The 19,792-nt window shown below is 37.3% G+C and overlaps 1 protein-coding gene across 10 annotated transcripts in view; it reads right to left on the bottom strand.

Moving 5' to 3' along the window:
• Positions 1-19,792, bottom strand: part of LOC138332964 (rho guanine nucleotide exchange factor 18-like) — a 240,108-nt gene that overhangs the window by 186,917 nt on the left and 33,399 nt on the right. For all 10 annotated transcript variants that reach the window (XM_069281034.1, XM_069281040.1, XM_069281038.1 and 7 more), the window contains 3 exons: positions 14,437-14,629; positions 8,858-8,973; positions 706-819 (listed from right to left, as the gene is read on the bottom strand). In XM_069281034.1, coding sequence (XP_069137135.1) covers positions 706-819; positions 8,858-8,973; positions 14,437-14,629 — 423 coding nt within the window. The remainder of the gene's footprint in view (positions 1-705; positions 820-8,857; positions 8,974-14,436; positions 14,630-19,792) is intronic.

Below are 19,792 nucleotides of genomic sequence, written 5' to 3'. Positions count from 1 at the left end.
CAAAAGGCACTACTAGACCATAAGACCAATGTGTCTATGAAGTTTCGTGGAAATATCTCTTCTGGTTTTAGAGTTATGCTCCGGAAACGAACCTGGTACAAAAATATGATATTTTCAGCAATGTTTCCATGGTTACAGAAAAAATGCAAAAGATGAAAACCTAAAAATAGCAAAAGGCACTACTAGACCATAAGACCAATGTGTGTATGAAGTTTCGTGGAAATATCTCTACTGGTTTTAGAGATATGCTCCGGAAACCATTCGTACGGATGGACGGACGGACAGACGGACGGACGGACGGAACCCATTTGTAAATCCCCCGCCAACTTTGTTGGGCGGGGGATAAAAAAGTTTTATGGCATCGCATAGTTTGTGTTCTATGTCAAGTATAGAGGTAGAGGAAAGCCAGAGAACCTGGTGAAAAACCACTGACCAGGGGTTTTGGTAGTGCTTCAGCATATCAGTAACTCAATGATTTTCACTTGTAATTAGTTTCTGTGTATTTTGCAGGTGATAAGAAATCACAAAACATAATGCTGCGAAAAATTTTGAATTCAATAGAAAATGTGAAATTATTTCACATTGAAAATAAGTTACTACAAATGGAGTTTTCCATAAAACGTACAATTATCAAAATTGTTCACTCCAAGGCCTAAGGTATCCAGACTAGGAGCGTGTTCAATTGGATAACACAGAGAAACTCACCATCATCCATTTCTTCTGTCTCTGGCCAAGGAGTTTCCGACTGGCGAACGTATGATGGACTCCCAGATTTCTCAAAGGTTTCTACCAGCTTCTGAAGAATCTGGGCTTCTTCAACTGCGAAACATTAACACAATATCATATTTTATAGTTGGCTTCTATGACCATTTACAGCAAACAGCTTTTCTGTATTTGCATATTACAAGAGTTATCTGCCCTTGCAGGTAGGAATGAATTGTTACGTCATATGTTTGCTAGTGTACTATCATACTTTTCAGAGAAAAGTTTCGCTCACAAGACAATAATTAGTTTTTCTTTGTTTTCATACCAAATATGGCTTTCTGATTGGCCAATATTTTTTTTGCATACCACTATGAAAAAAAAATCCGAGAATAGCGCGAAACCCCGACGTTAACGTGACGTCACAATAGAGACATTGACGTTGCGTATTGATTCGGAAAAAAGAATCCCTTGAAAAACCACTATAATGTTACATTAAAACATACTTCATTTTATCAAATAGAGTATAAAATTAATTATAAGTATTGATGTCACTATTTTTTAATTTTATCGGGTTATGAAAAAAAAAATTGTTTGCAAACTTTTGTGAGAATCCGCTACGCGGATTCACACAGTTTGCAAACAATTTTTTTTTCATACCCCGATAAAATTAAAAAATAGTGACATCAATGCTTAATTGATGTCACAATGAATACCTACCTCCATCCTATACCACTGACCACTTAAAGACAACCTAAGGTGATCAATCCAAAAATTTTAATATATCTTAACAAATTAAAAGAAAAGGCAAAATGTTTGACACAAAATTTTTTTTATTTTTTTTCAAATGCTTAATAACTGAACTCTTTCCATAAATTTGATAGCACTTAGAAAATTATCTTTTTAACCCATTCATATATACATTTGCCTCTTTTGGTTTAACAGAATCAAGAATATTGGTACAAACATCCATTATGATATAACAAATAAATTCACATCACTTTTTAAACAAATTATTTTCTTGTCTTTGATATGCAATTTCATAAAAATAGCACCCCAATACAATGAAGAAAGGAAATGGTAGCAACCCTCCTATAAGTCAGCCAATCCTAAAAGAGTTATCCCCCTTTAGCAACCAAAACTTTCTGAATATTCACTTCTGTCTTTACAAACAATGATTTTTTTTTATCTGACATACACAAATCTTATATAATGTAGAACTTCAGGAAATGATAAAAAATATTCAGGGTCAGTCCTCATGTCATTGTGTACAAATCTGATCTATCAGAGAGGTTATATTCAGGTTCAGTCCTCATGTCAATGTGTACAAATCTGATCTATCAGAGAGGTTATATTCAGGGTCAGTCCTCATGTCAATGTGTACAAATCTGATCTAACAGAGAGGTTATATTCAGGTTCAGTCCTCATGTCAATGTGTACAAATCTGATCTATACAGAGAGGTTATATTCAGGTCAGTCATCATGTCATGTGTACAAATCTGATCTATCAGAGGGTTATATTCAGGGTCAGTCCTCATGTCAATGTGTACAAATCTGATCTAACAGAGAGGTTATATTCAGGGTCAGTCAGTCCTCATGTCAATGTGTACAAATCTGATCTAACAGAGAGGTTATATTCAGGGTCAGTCCTCATGTCAATGTGTACAAATCTGATCTAACAGAGAGGTTATATTCAGGTTCAGTCCTCATGTCAATGTGTACAAATCTGATCTAACAGAGAGGTTATATTCAGGGTCAGTCCTCATGTCAATGTGTACAAATCTGATCTAACAGAGAGGTTATATTCAGGGTTCAGTCCTCATGTCAATGTGTACAAATCTGATCTAACAGAGAGGTTATATTCAGGGTCAGTCCTCATGTCAATGTGTACAAATCTGATCTAACAGAGAGGTTATATTCAGGTGTCCTCATGTCAATGTGTGTACAAATCTGATCTAACAGAGAGGTTATATTCAGGGTCAGTCCTCATGTCAATGTGTACAAATCTGACCTAACAGAGAGGTTATATTCAGGGTCAGTCCTCATGTCAATGTGTACAAATCTGATCTAACAGAGAGGTTATATTCAGGGTCAGTCCTCATGTCAATGTGTACAAATCTGATCTAACAGAGAGGTTATATTCAGGGTCAGTCCTCATGTCAATGTGTACAAATCTGATCTAACAGAGAGGTTATATTCAGGGTCAGTCCTCATGTCAATGTGTACAAATCTGATCTAACAGAGAGGTTATATTCAGGTTCAGTCCTCATGTCAATGTGTACAAATCTGATCTAACAGAGAGGTTATATTCAGGGTCAGTCCTCATGTCAATGTGTACAAATCTGATCTAACAGAGAGGTTATATTCAGGGTCAGTCCTCATGTCAATGTGTACAAATCTGATCTAACAGAGAGGTTATATTCAGGGTCAGTCCTCATGTCAATGTGTACAAATCTGATCTATCAGAGAGGTTATATTCAGGGTCAGTCCTCATGTCAATGTGTACAAATCTGATCTAACAGAGAGGTTATATTCAGGGTCAGTCCTCATGTCAATGTGTACAAATCTGATCTAACAGAGAGGTTATATTCAGGGTCAGTCCTCATGTCAATGTGTACAAATCTGATCTAACAGAGAGGTTATATTCAGGTCAGTCCTCATGTCAGTCAATGTCTAACAATATCTGGTCAGTCTACAGAGAGGTTATATTATCAGGTTTATATCAGTCCTCATGTCAATGTGTACAAATCTGATCTATCAGAGAGGTTATATTCAGGTCAGTCCTCATGTCAATGTGTACAAATCTGATCTATCAGAGAGGTTATATTCAGGTTCAGTCCTCATGTCAATGTGTACAAATCTGATCTAACAGAGAGGTTATATTCAGGTTCAGTCCTCATGTCAATGTGTACAAATTGATCAGAGATCACAGTCAGGTCATCTAACAGAGAGGTTATATTCAGGGTCAGTCCTCATGTCAATGTGTACAAATCTGATCTAACAGAGAGGTTATATTCAGGGTCAGTCCTCATGTCAATGTGTACAAATCTGATCTAACAGAGAGGTTATATTCAGGGTCAGTCCTCATGTCAATGTGTACAAATCTGATCTAACAGAGAGGTTATATTCAGGGTCAGTCCTCATGTCAATGTGTACAAATCTGATCTATCAGAGAGGTTATATTCAGGGTCAGTCCTCATGTCAATGTGTACAAATCTGATCTAACAGAGAGGTTATATTCAGGGTCAGTCCTCATGTCAATGTGTACAAATCTGATCTATCAGAGAGGTTATATTCAGGTTCAGTCCTCATGTCAATGTGTACAAATCTGATCTATCAGAGAGGTTATATTCAGGGTCAGTCCTCATGTCAATGTGTACAAATCTGATCTAACAGAGAGGTTATATTCAGGTTCAGTCCTCATGTCAATGTGTACAAATCTGATCTAACAGAGAGGTTATATTCAGGGTCAGTCCTCATGTCAATGTGTACAAATCTGATCTATCAGAGAGGTTATATTCAGGGTCAGTCCTCATGTCAATGTGTACAAATCTGATCTATCAGAGAGGTTATATTCAGGGTCAGTCCTCATGTCAATGTGTACAAATCTGATCTAACAGAGAGGTTATATTCAGGGTCAGTCCTCATGTCAATGTGTACAAATCTGATCTAACAGAGAGGTTATATTCAGGGTCAGTCCTCATGTCAATGTGTACAAATCTGATCTAACAGAGAGGTTATATTCAGGGTCAGTCCTCATGTCAATGTGTACAAATCTGATCTAACAGAGAGGTTATATTCAGGTCAGTCCTCATGTCAATGTGTACAAATCTGATCTAACAGAGAGGTTATATTCAGGGTCAGTCCTCATGTCAATGTGTACAAATCTGATCTATCAGAGAGGTTATATTCAGGTCAGTCCTCATGTCATATCGTACGAGGTTTATCAGGGTCAGTCCTCATGTCATGTGTACAAATCTGATCTATCAGAGAGGTTATATTCAGGGTCAGTCCTCATGTCAATGTGTACAAATCTGATCTAACAGAGAGGTTATATTCAGGGTCAGTCCTCATGTCAATGTGTACAAATCTGATCTAACAGAGAGGTTATATTCAGGGTCAGTCCTCATGTCAATGTGTACAAATCTGATCTAACAGAGAGGTTATATTCACGGTCAGTCCTCGTGTCAATGTGTACAAATCTGATCTAACAGAGAGGTTATATTCAGGGTCAGTCCTCATGTCAATGTGTACAAATCTGATCTAACAGAGAGGTTATATTCAGGGTCAGTCCTCATGTCAATGTGTACAAATCTGATCTAACAGAGAGGTTATATTCAGGGTCAGTCCTCATGTCAATGTGTACAAATCTGATCTAACAGAGAGGTTATATTCAGGGTCAGTCCTCATGTCAATGTGTACAAATCTGATCTAACAGAGAGGTTATATTCAGGGTCAGTCCTCATGTCAATGTGTACAAATCTGATCTAACAGAGAGGTTATATTCAGGTTCAGTCCTCATGTCAATGTGTACAAATCTGATCTAACAGAGAGGTTATATTCAGGGTCAGTCCTCATGTCAATGTGTACAAATCTGATCTAACAGAGAGGTTATATTCAGGGTCAGTCCTCATGTCAATGTGTACAAATCTGATCTAACAGAGAGGTTATATTCAGGTTCAGTCCTCATGTCAATGTGTACAAATCTGATCTATCAGAGAGGTTATATTCAGGTTCAGTCCTCATGTCAATGTGTACAAATCTGATCTACAAGAGGTTATATTCAGGTTCAGTCCATGTCAATGTGTACAAATCTGATCTATCAGAGAGGTTATATTCAGGGTCAGTCCTCATGTCAATGTGTACAAATCTGATCTAACAGAGAGGTTATATTCAGGTTCAGTCCTCATGTCAATGTGTACAAATCTGATCTAACAGAGAGGTTATATTCAGGTTCAGTCCTCATGTCAATGTGTACAAATCTGATCTAACAGAGAGGTTATATTCAGGTTCAGTCCTCATGTCAATGTGCAAATCTGATCTAACAGAGAGGTTATATTCAGGGTCAGTCCTCATGTCAATGTGTACAAATCTGATCTAACAGAGAGGTTATATTCAGGTCAGTCCTCATGTCAATGTGTACAAATCTGATCTAACAGAGAGGTTATATTCAGGGTCAGTCCTCATGTCAATGTGTACAAATCTGACCTAACAGAGAGGTTATATTCAGGGTCAGTCCTCATGTCAATGTGTACAAATCTGATCTATCAGAGAGGTTATATTCAGGGTCAGTCCTCATGTCAATGTGTACAAATCTGATCTAACAGAGAGGTTATATTCAGGGTCAGTCCTCATGTCAATGTGTACAAATCTGATCTAACAGAGAGTTTATATTCAGGGTCAGTCCTCATGTCAATGTGTACAAATCTGATCTATCAGAGAGGTTATATTCAGGGTCAGTCCATATGTCAATGTGTACAAATCTGATCTAACAGAGAGGTTATATTCAGGGTCAGTCCTCATGTCATTGTGTACAAATCTGATCTAACAGAGAGGTTGTCTGCACCTCCATATGATTTATACTTATCAACTAAGATATCAACTGATCTTATTCTATATCAGGTAATTAAAGCCAGCACAAATCAGGACTCTTACATCAGGAGTAAATTACCTATCCTTAACAGACTCAGTCTCTCATGCTCCATTATTGATCCTTGCCACCAAAAGTCAGCCTCTCAGCTTTACTTGTCACGTACATAAACTTTTTAACCCTTTACCACATGTAAGTGCCTTTGGACGCCTTTACCCCTTGCCCCATGTAAGCGACTTTGGACGCCCCCGCACCATCTCAATGTAAGCGCCTCTGGACGCCCGTACACGATCTCAATGCAAGCGACTCTGGACGCCATTTTGACTATTGATGTTTTGCTAGCTTCGTATCATGTGTTAAAAGCGCCACCTGTGTTCATACTTTACAATCTAATTATAGACGTGACCAAATTTCTAACCAATCAAAAATCGGCACAGTGTTATTATATAAAACTCTGAATAAATTAACCGAGAAAATCACACATGTGTTCACTGCTTCACTCATGTTACCGGGAACGCCATCATGGCTTCTGTTGTTGATATTATGGCAGATATTTGTAATTATAAGTACAATGTCATGATATTTAAATATCACAGACCTAAAAGAAAGCATATAATCTGACAATGATTTAGATGATGTTTTATTCAATTTGACCGATTGAAAATCTGACAGTCATGAAGAACGGCGAGGCCCCATACTTTCGCCATTACCTGACGCCTTGTTGGAATGGACTGGCCAGTTTACAGCCTTGAGTGTTGATAATTTTGTTAGAACCTTGTTGTCAAAACTTCAATAAACCTTTAATATACTTCATTTAAAGTTGATAGATTATTTTTGTGCATTTTCAATGGCAAATAATGTACAAACATCCCACAACGAACACACTTACTCGGAACGATAGAAAGTGAAAGTAGCAATGATCGTTATTGAGGTCAGGCTACAGATGTCCACATACTTGACACCTGAGACCTTGAATGAAGGTCATTCAATTCAACAAACCAATCTTCACCCAAGTGTGCCACAGTATAGACCAATAGTCCACCACAGTATAAACCAATAGTCCACCACAGTATAGAGCAATTGTCAGCCACAGTATAGACCAATAGTCAGCCACAGTATAGACCAATAGTCAGCCATAGTATAGACCAATGGTGAACTACAGTATAAACTTATAGTCCACCACAGTATAGACCAATAGTCAGCCATAGTATAGACCAATAGTCCACCACAGTATAAACCAATAGTCCACCACAGTATAGACCAATAGTCAGCCACAGTATAGACCAATAGTCAGCCACAGTATAGACCAATAGTCAGCCACAGTATAGACCAATAGTCCGCCACAGTATAGACCAACAGTCCACCACAGTATAGACCAATAGTCCACCACAGTATAGACCAATAGTCAGCCACAGTATAGTCCAATAGTCAGCCACAGTATAGAACAATAGTCCACCACAGTATAGACCAATAGTCCACCACAGTATAGACCAATAGTCCACCACAGTATAGACCAATAGTCAGCCACAGTATAGTCTAATAGTCACCCACATTATAGTCCAATAGTCCACCACAGTATAGACCAATAGTCCACCACAGTATAGACCAATAGTCAGCCACAGTATAGACCAAAAGTCCACCACAGTATAGACCAATAGTCCACCACAGTATATACCAATAGTCCGCCACAGTATAGACCGATGGTCTGCTACAGTATAGACCAATAGTTCACCACAGTATAGACCTATAGTCCACCACAGTATAGACCAATAGTCCACCACAGTATAGACCAACAGTCTGCCACAGTATAGACCAATAGTCCACCACAGTATAGACCAATAGTGCGCCACAATATTGACCAATAGTCCACCACAGTATATACCAATAGTCCGCCACAGTATAGACCGATGGTCTGCTACAGTATAGACCAATAGTTCACCACAGTATAGACCTATAGTCCACCACAGTATAGACCAATAGTCCACCACAGTATAGACCAATAGTCTGCCACAGTATAGACCAATAGTCCACCACAGTATAGACCAATAGTGCGACCAATAGTGCGCCACAATATTGACCAATAGTCCACCACAGTATAGACCGATGGTCCACCACAATATAGACCAATAGTCAGCCACAGTATAGACCAATAATAGGCCACAGTCAGATCTCTACAATATCCTAGATATTAACGATTATGATGTTTCTGAGTTCATTTTATCGGTCAAATAATCACTCATATATAAGCACAATGACCTGAAAAGAAGGTCAAGGTCATTCTTTTCAATGAATTTTTTATCCTTTTTTATTTTTGTAAAAGGGCAATTATAAATGCCAAATATCATTTTGCTTAATTTGTTGTTCTGTAATAATACATGATTACAGGTAATTTATACCTACCAACAGATCTTTGTAAGTATGTAATAATACATGATTACAGGTAATTTATACGTACCAACAGATCTTTGTATGTATGTAATAATACATGGTTACAGGTAATTTATACGTACCAACAGATCTTTGTAAGTATGTAATAATACATGGTTACAGGTAATTTATACGTACCAACAGATCTTTGTAAGTATGTACTCAGGGACACCTCACGGTTGTCATAGTAACTGATGATGCCTTCATCCGTAGGAATTGGTTTGTTCTCAACTTTAACAAAGTGAGAGTTATACCTGAAATAGAGAAATGACCAAGTTAATTCATTATTGCTACCAGCTTTTAAATATACATGACAGAGATTATAGATGCATACATTCTATAAACAATTTTATGTATACATAGAGTTAGGTGCACTATGTAAACATAGCAATATTAGAGAAGGTACATGATATATCTATCCTAGAGTCCCCTGTTCAGATAGATTAAAGGATATGTTTCCATGCTATGTACTCCTGAGATATAAAACACAGATATTACACATGGATTACGATCCCATCACGATCCCCTCACAATCCCGTACCCCCATAGATGAGGAGGAATATTGTTATGTAAGGCGTCACCAATATTATGATGTCTTGGTCCCGGATACAAACACCACGACGTACTGTATACTTCCTGTATCTCGCGCGACACGACAGTAAGTATCAATATCAGTAGGAAACTGATCATCAGTAATATCTGGGATGTTTACTGGTACACATTGGGAAAACTCATAACTTTAAAGAACAAAGAGAACAAGGTATCAAATATAAGCCTCTAACAATGAATATGACCACATTATACCAACGCAGGTAAAGAAAGCTAAACAAATGTACGTTATCATATCAGACATTATACCAACGCAGGTAAAGAAAGCTAAACAAATGTACGTTATCATATCAGACATTATACCAACGCAGGTAAAGAAAGCTAAACAAATGTACATTATCATATCAGACATTATACCAACGCAGGTAAAGAAAGCTAAACAAATGTACATTATCATATCAGACATTATACCAACGCAGGTAAAGAAAGCTAAACAAATGTACATTATCATATCAGACATTATACCAACACAGGTAAAGAAAGCTAAACAAATGTACATTATCATATCAGACATTATACCAACGCAGGTAAAGAAAGCTAAACAAATGTACGTTATCATATCAGACATTATACCAACGCAGGTAAAGAAAGCTAAACAAATGTACGTTATCATATCAGACATTATACCAACGCAGGTAAAGAAAGCTAAACAAATGTACGTTATCATATCAGACATTATACCAACGCAGGTAAAGAAAGCTAAACAAATGTACGTTATCATATCAGACATTATACCAACACAGGTAAAGAAAGCTAAACAAATGTACATTATCATATCAGACATTATACCAACACAGGTAAAGAAAGCTAAACAAATGTACATTATCATATCAGACATTATTATACCATAGCAGGTAAAGAAAGCTAAACAAATGTACATTATCATATCAGACATTATACCAACACAGGTAAAGAAAGCTAAACAAATGTACGTTATCATATCAGACATTATACCATAGCAGGTAAAGAAAGCTAAACAAATGTACATTATCATATCAGACATTATACCAACGCAGGTAAAGAAAGCTAAACAAATGTACATTATCATATCAGACATTATACCAACGCAGGTAAAGAAAGCTAAACAAATGTACATTATCATATCAGATATTATACCAACGCAGGTAAAGAAAGCTAAACAAATGTAGGTTATCTTATCAGACATTATACCAACGCACGTAAAGCTATACATTTATACGTTATCAAATATCCTGTGATAATTAAGGGATCGATCAAGCTTTAATTTATTACCTAATTAAAGTTTATTTATCCTCACGGAGTAAATTCTCCCTTTGCCCCTAAAGTTACAAATATTCCCCCTTTGATGCTCGAAAATATTTTCTTACGCAAAATTCTCCCGTGTAATTTTTTTTTTTTTTTAACTTTTAAAACCTGCAGATTATATTTCTGAAGGTAAGTATGTATATTCTACCTATAATATGACAGACAGCAAACATAAGATTTAAATGATTGAGTACAAAATCAACATTACAACTATGTGTGAAACTACAGTCTCCTTGTGAAATACATTGTAACCATATTTTGGTCAAAAACTTCAGTTTCTCTAAAAGCTGACAACTTTTCCAAGATTTTGAACAAGAATTCCACCGAAGTGGATGTGTCACCTGCACAGCATCACAAAAAATAGTTATTTACAGCTGAAAATATTGTTAATAATTAGGTGAAGTTATCAAGTCCCATAACTCTTGCAAATATTGATGGATTTTGACCAGTTCCGAACCCATTTAAGATCACATTGATATAAAGTAATATACCAAATTTGGTTGAAATCGTAATAAATAATGAAGTTATCGCATAGAAACCGTTTCCCGGACACTGCTGCTGCCGAAGCCTACATAGTGATACCTAAGTGTCGCCCTTGCATTGCAGGCGACACAAAAAGGGTAGTACCAATACATAAACCTAAAACAGATTACTATTTGTACATATGATCAAAATATTCACATAAGAATCTGATCAGCTTGAGAGGTAGATCAAACATTAAAATCCGATTACTCTATATATAATCACTAAAGAACACATACTTGTAAATACTCAAAATCATATCCCGGAAATATGACCATATATTCACATTTACATGATGAAATATTCACTTATTGTACATGTCAGTATATAGGATTACATATCCTGGTAACCCTGAACCACATCAGTATGACAGGTCAGAATGACCACCTTGTCATCCCCGTGTAGTACAGGAAAACAGCACTTTGATTCATGTTTTATACACCCGACTCTCACTGAACTATGTGTGAACAGTGAATATACTACACTTAGACACAAGTTTTATACACCCGACTCTCACTGAACTATGTGTGAACAGTGAATATACTACACTTAGACACAAGTTTTATACACCCGACTCTCACTGAACTATGTGTGAACAGTGAATATACTACACTTAGACACAAGTTTTATACACCCGACTCTCACTGAACTATGTGTGAACAGTGAATATACTACACTTAGACACAAGTTTTATACACCCGACTCTCACTGAACTATGTGTGAACAGTGAATATACTACACTTAGACACAAGTTTTATACACCCGACTCTCACTGAACTATGTGTGAACAGTGAATATACTACACTTAGACACAAGTTTTATACACCCGACTCTCACTGAACTATGTGTGAACAGTGAATATACTACACTTAGACACAAGTTTTATACACCCGACTCTCACTGAACTATGTGTGAACAGTGAATATACTACACTTAGACACAAGTTTTATACACCCGACTCTCACTGAACTATGTGTGAACAGTGAATATACTACACTTAGACACAAGTTTTATACACCCGACTCTCACTGAACTATGTGTGAACAGTGAATATACTACACTTAGACACAAGTTTTATACACCCGACTCTCACTGAACTATGTGTGAACAGTGAATATACTACACTTAGACACAAGTTTTATACACCCGACTCTCACTGAACTATGTGTGAACAGTGAATATACTACACTTAGACACATGTTTTATACACCCGACTCTCACTGAACTATGTGTGAACAGTGAATATACTACACTTAGACACAAGTTTTATACACCCGACTCTCACTGAACTATGTGTGAACAGTGAATATACTACACTTAGACACAAGTTTTATACACCCGACTCTCACTGAACTATGTGTGAACAGTGAATATACTACACTTAGACACAAGTTTTATACACCCGACTCTCACTGAACTATGTGTGAACAGTGAATATACTACACTTAGACACAAGTTTTATACACCCGACTCTCACTGAACTATGTGTGAACAGTGAATATACTACACTTAGACACAAGTTTTATACACCCGACTCTCACTGAACTATGTGTGAACAGTGAATATACTACACTTAGACACAAGTTTTATACACCCGACTCTCACTGAACTATGTGTGAACAGTGAATATACTACACTTAGACACAAGTTTTATACACCCGACTCTCACTGAACTATGTGTGAACAGTGAATATACTACACTTAGACACAAGTTTTATACACCCGACTCTCACTGAACTATGTGTGAACAGTGAATATACTACACTTAGACACAAGTTTTATACACCCGACTCTCACTGAACTATGTGTGAACAGTGAATATACTACACTTAGACACAAGTTTTATACACCCGACTCTCACTGAACTATGTGTGAACAGTGAATATACTACACTTAGACACAAGTTCATTGATTCCAATAAATTGTATACATATGTTCACATTTATTCTGTACTGTGATCCTGGTAACTAGTGCCCACATCCTGTCTGTGGAGATACTTAAACTACACAGGTTTTTCTATTGACCATATCAGATCACAGTAAATATCTGTATTTCTGGACCATGGATAACAAAGTAACAGGTTAGAATGGCTGTAGTACAGATAGAGAATACATGGTTAATATCTTACAATACAAGGTTTATTTTGATGCAAGACTAAGGAAAGTCAAGGCTTTGACGTGTCCTCTCAGCATTCCATGTAAAGCACCAAAATAAACCATGTATTGTAAGATACTAACCATGTATTCTGTTTATCCTGCAACCATTATGGCGTTCAAAAGGAAAGGAAACTGCCAGTTATTTAGCGAGACGTTTCTTTCATGCGGAGGAAAAGATTCATTCACTAAACCGAATGAGAGTGTTCTCCTTTTTACTTCCGTGGGAAATATATAAGCGCATTCGCAATCGGTACCAGTAATTCTATTCAGTGTGATGTATTACTGAAATAATCTAAAAATACTCAATAAACTATAATTACCCATCAAAGAATTACTTTACAATACATAACTTTGCCATGAGCCAAGAAAAAGATGACACTGCCATTCAACATTATCGATATAGTAAAAATGACTTCATTCCGGTGAACATTACCTCACTTTTTTGCAGGTCTGAATGATGTTTCATTCATCGGAAGGTTCAAGTTTCAAACATAGAAAAAGTTTCGACAGATGTGGAACAAATTCATGTGATGGTATTGATAAAGCATTTCGCATTGACGGATAAAGCACAAGTTTATCCGGCAGTAGTTCTCCATCAGTATGTGGGGCAGTTGCAAGATAAAAGGTGCAATCTAGGCAGAATTTAAGGCGTAAGGACAGGACACAACATGATAAGGACATTCGTGCACCTTTCGTTGTTTCGGACAACCTGTTCATGAAACCAATTTCTGTATAAAAACCACATGGCTACAAAGACCATTTTTTTCTTTCTCCTTTGCATGCTCTTTGCAGAATGGTTCAACTGTATAATGTTCCTCCCCAATTTCACTGACGAAACATCACAAATATTTTTAATCCAGAAATTATTTACTGATCTCAAGTGTTTAGGTCCACTGGCTACTAATTATATAAATACTGTCCATCATTACAATGACTTAAGGATGATACATCATAATTTTATTTTTTCAGGGTTCTCGTTAAAAGCCGGTTGCCGGCAAAAACAGCCGTCTATTTCCTTGTTTACAACCGGCTATTTTTGTGGGAAATAAGTATTAGCCACCATAAGGGTCTGCTGCCCCTAACCACCTATTATTAATTTTCAACCATCTTTTAAAAATCTTAGTGAGAACCCTATTACAAACTTACTCTGTCAGTATCTCACTGAGATCGGTGAAGCCCTGTTCAGTGGCGACATCACGAGGACGGTTTCCATGACGATTAGGTATAGACAGGCACTGCTTGCTCCCTGGTTTGTTGAGGAGGAAAAGTGTGACTTTGTTTAACCCTAACCTGGCAGTGAAATGTAACAAAGTCTCTCTGGCCTGGTTATCAGGGTTTTCTGTAACATATAACATCATGTTCTCAGTTATACAGTTATATTTCATGATTTCTAATTATATTCTGTATAGTAGGCCTAATAAACTTTTTGATTTTCTCTTTGATACTAATTTGTGGGGAGAAATGTTCGGGCAATTTCTAACAATGATAATCTATACAGCATATTACTTATCAACTCTTACTCCCTGCAGATATCTAAGTTAACAGGTATCAAAGTTTGCAGAAATTAACTTGCCTGCGAATCTGAATCCTCTACACATAAAAACATCAATACAGTAGTTTACATGTTTTAAAATATAAAATTTATTTATTTTACATCGATTACGAAACAAGTTATACAACTTATGCAAATCACTCTCGATGGCCCGGATGTAAGCGCGCGAGGGATTTTAGTGTGGGAGGAAACCGGAGTGCCCGGAGAAAACCCACGTGATCGGGCAGGTGACCCCTAACCTTTTCACGTCCGTGCCGGGGATCGAACCCCGGCCGGCTAGGTGAAAGGCGAGTGGCTTAACCACTACACCACCCGATCACCATGTAGTTTACATGTTAAGATATTTGTGCAATATATTACGCTATCATATGGTGAAACGATTCCACTATAAGTATACCTTAAAATGACAGCATAATTATCTCCCTTGAACAAAGGTTTAAACATATATGTGGCTAGAATCATGATTCCCATTATATCTTGTTTCAGACACCAACATAATGCCGCTTGGCCTTCTGACTGGCCTTCAGCTCAGCACAAACTTCCTGATAAATTACTCAATAATCTGTGTATTTAGAGAAACTATTTATATAAAATCAAAAGTATCCCCCACTATCAATATGACAGTTACAGCTTATTTTCTATAGTGTGTAATGTACATGTCGATATAACAATAATAGACAAAAAGTAAACAGCTGAGATACCAGTTTTCCTACTCCGGGATCCCACAGGGAAGTTAAACTAGGTCAATAAAACAATGACACAGATTGGTTTATATCCAGACTAATAGACACGTCCAAGTGGTTTAAATCATCATATCTGATAGACTGACATATAGAGTCATCATGACAGTAAACATCGGAGAAAGTCTTGGTGTCATTTTGTTGTTTAAAGAGCATTGACTCCTAGACACATCACAGGAAGACTATAAGGATCAAACAAGATTCAATTATATAGGATCAAGAAAAAACTATGACTTAGCATAGCAAGGACCGATATGTAATACATGTGATTAATGATCAGTATCTAATGTAAAGTTTAATTTTATGAAAGTATCTTAAACAATCATTGTCCAATATCAAAAACAGTCTTTACCTATATAGTACACAGCTTCAAACAACTTGAAAAAGAAGCCATCATCTTTCACATTATAGCTAACATAAAATGATTAATATCTTTCCAATATTTTTGTTCCAAATACAGAACAATAATTATTTTCTATAGTCATTTTTAACAAGTTAATCACACAAATAGAGAATGTTAATGAAGATTGCTTTGATTAAAACATATATTTATCAAGTTGACATTTAGATCAGTGACTTTAAATACCAGGGACAAGACAGTTAAATGTACATTATGGATGACCTCTATTTAAGTAAGGATGACCTTTGTATTAAAGTCAATATGGCCGCCACCTCAGATTTCTGACTCCACGCTTGACAGAAAACATCATGCTAAAAATGTCTTTTGATAATTTCTTTTATTATCAGTAAGATTACAACTGACCTATAAGTGATATGAGCCAAATAAAGTATTGATATGGATATTTACCCACTCACCGCTATACTGACCTAGGGGTGATGTTCAGCCAAGTAAAGTATTGATATTTACCCACTGACCGTTATACTGACCTAGGGGTGATGTCAAGTCAAGTAAAGTATTGATATTTACCCACTGACCTTTATACTGACCTAGGGGTGATGTCAAGTCAAGTAAAGTATTGATATTTACCCACTGACCTTTATACTGACCTAGGGGTGATGTTCAGCCAAGTAAAGTATTGATATTTACCCACTGACCGCTATACTGACATAGGGGTAATGTCAAGTCAAGTAAAGTATTGATATTTACCCACTGACCGTTATACTGACCTAGAGGTGATGTCAAGTAAAGTATTGGTATTTACCCACTGACCGTTATACTGACCTAGAGGTGATGTCAAGTAAAGTATTATTTGGTATTTACCCACTGACCGTTATACTGACCTAGGGGTGATGTCCAGCTAAGTAAAGTATTCAGATTTACTTATTGACCGTTATACTGACCTAGGGGTGATGTTCAGCCAAGTAAAGTATTGATATTTACCCACTGACCGTTATACTGACCTAGGGGTGATGTCCAGCTAAGTAAAGTATTGATATTTACCCACTGACCGTTATACTGACCTAGGGGTGATGTTCAGCCAAGTAAAGTACGTATTGATATTTACCCACTGACCGTTATACTGACCTAGGGGTGATGTTCAGCCAAGTAAAGTATTGGATATTTACTTACTGACCGTTATACTGACCTAGGGGTGATGTTCAGCCAAGTAAAGTACGTATTGATATTTACCCACTGACCGTTATACTGACCTAGGGGTGATGTTCAGCCAAGTAAAGTACGTATTGATATTTACCCACTGACCGTTATACTGACCTAGGGGTGATGTTCAGCCAAGTAAAGTATTGATATTTACCCACTGACCGTTATACTGACCTAGGGGTGATGTTCAGCCAAGTAAAGTATTGATATTTACCCACTGACCGTTATACTGACCTAGGGGTGATGTTCAGCCAAGTAAAGTATTGATATTTACCCACTGACCGTTATACTGACCTAGGGGTGATGTCCAGCTAAGTAAAGTATTGATATTTACCCACTGACCGTTATACTGACCTAGGGGTGATGTTCAGCCAAGTAAAGTATTGATATTTACCCACTGACCGTTATACTGACCTAGGGGTGATGTTCAGCCAAGTAAAGTATTGATATTTACCAACTGACCGTTATACTGACCTAGGGTGATGTCAAGTCAAGTAAAGTATTGATATTTACCCACAGACCGTTATACTGACCTAGGGTGATGTCAAGTCAAGTAAAGTATTGATATTTACCCACAGACCGTTATACTGACCTAGGGTGATGTCAAGTCAAGTAAAGTAATATTGATATTTACCCACAGACCGTTATACTGACCTAGGGGTGATGTTCAGCCAAGTAAAGTATTGATATTTACCCACTGACCGTTATACTGACCTAGGGGTGATGTTCAGCCAAGTAAAGTATTGATATTTACCCACTGACCGTTTATACTGACCTAGGGGTGATGTTCAGCCAAGTAAAGTATTGATATTTACCCACTGACCGTTATACTGACCTAGGGGTGATGTTCAGCCAAGTAAAGTATTGATATTTACCCACTGACCGTTATACTGACCTAGGGGTGATGTCCAGCTAAGTAAAGTATTGATATTTACCTACTGACCGTTATACTGACCTAGGGGTGATGTTCAGCCAAGTAAAGTATTGATATTTACCCACTGACCGTTATACTGACCTAGGGGTGATGTTCAGCCAAGTAAAGTATTGATATTTACCCACTGACCGTTATACTGACCTAGGGGTGATGTTCAGCCAAGTAAAGTATTGATATTTACCCACTGACCGTTATACTGACCTAGGGGTGATGTTCAGCCAAGTAAAGTATTGATATTTACTTATTGACCGCTATACTGACCTAGGGGTGATGTCAAGTAAGTAAAGTATTGATATTTACCATGACCGTTACTGACCTAGGGGTGACTGACCGTTATACTGACCTAGGGGTGATGTTCAGCCAAGTAAAGTATTGCTATTTACTTATTGACCGTTATACTGACCTAGGGGTGATGTTCAGCCAAGTAAAGTATTGATATTTACTTATTGACCGTTATACTGACCTAGGGGTGACTGACCGTTATACTGACCTAGGGGTGATATTCAGCCAAGTAAAGTATTGCTATTTACTTATTGACCGTTATACTGACCTAGGGGTGATGTTCAGCCAAGTAAAGTATTGATATTTTACCCACTGACCGTTATACTGACCTAGGGGTGATGTTCAGCTAAGTAAAGTATTGATATTTACCCACTGACCGTTATACTGACCTAGGGGTGATGTCCAGCTAAGTAAAGTATTGATATTTACCCACTGAACGTTATACTGACCTAGGGGGTGATGTTCAGCCAAGTAAAGTATTGATATTTACCCACTGACCGCTATACTGACCTAGGGGTGATGTCAAGTAAAGTAAAGTATTGATATTTACCCACTGACCGTTATACTGACCTAGGGGTGATGTTCAGCCAAGTAAAGTATTGATATTTACCCACTGACCGTTATACTGACCTAGGGGTGATGTTCAGCCAAGTAAAGTATTGATATTTACCCACTGACCGTTATACTGACCTAGGGGTGATGTTCAGCCAAGTAAAGTATTGATATTTACTTACTGACCGTTATACTGACCTAGGGGTGATGTTCAGCCAAGTAAAGTATTGATATTTACTTACTGACCGTTATACTGACCTAGGGGTGATGTTCAGCCAAGTAAAGTATTGATATTTACCCACTGACCGCTATACTGACCTAGGGGTGATGTCAAGTAAAGTAAAGTATTGATATTTACCCACTGACCGTTATACTGACCTAGGGGTGATGTCAAGTAAAGTAAAGTATTGATATTTACCCACTGACCGTTATACTGACCTAGGGGTGATGTCAAGTCAAGTAAAGTATTGATATTTACCCACTGACCGTTAAACTGACCTAGGGGTGATGTCAAGTCAAGTAAAGTATTGATATTTACCCACTGACCGTTATACTGATCTAGGGGTGATGTCAAGTCAAGTAAAGTATTGATATTTACCCACTGACCGTTATACTGACCTAGGGGGTGATGTTCAGCCAAGTAAAGTATTGATATTTACCCACTGACCGTTATACTGACCTAGAGGTGATGTCAAGTAAAGTAAAGTATTGGTATTTACCCACTGACCGTTATACTGACCTAGGGGTGATGTCCAGCTAAGTAAAGTATTGATATTTACTTACTGACCGTTATACTGACCTAGGGGTGATGTTCAGCCAAGTAAAGTATTGATATTTACCCACTGACCGTTATACTGACCTAGGGGTGATGTCCAGCTAAG

This window comes from Argopecten irradians, chromosome 10 (assembly GCF_041381155.1).
Source record: "Argopecten irradians isolate NY chromosome 10, Ai_NY, whole genome shotgun sequence".
In the NCBI taxonomy this organism is placed as follows: domain Eukaryota; kingdom Metazoa; phylum Mollusca; class Bivalvia; order Pectinida; family Pectinidae; genus Argopecten; species Argopecten irradians.
Note: the sequence above shows the minus strand (reverse complement) of the source record. Positions and strands in the feature narration are given on the sequence as shown.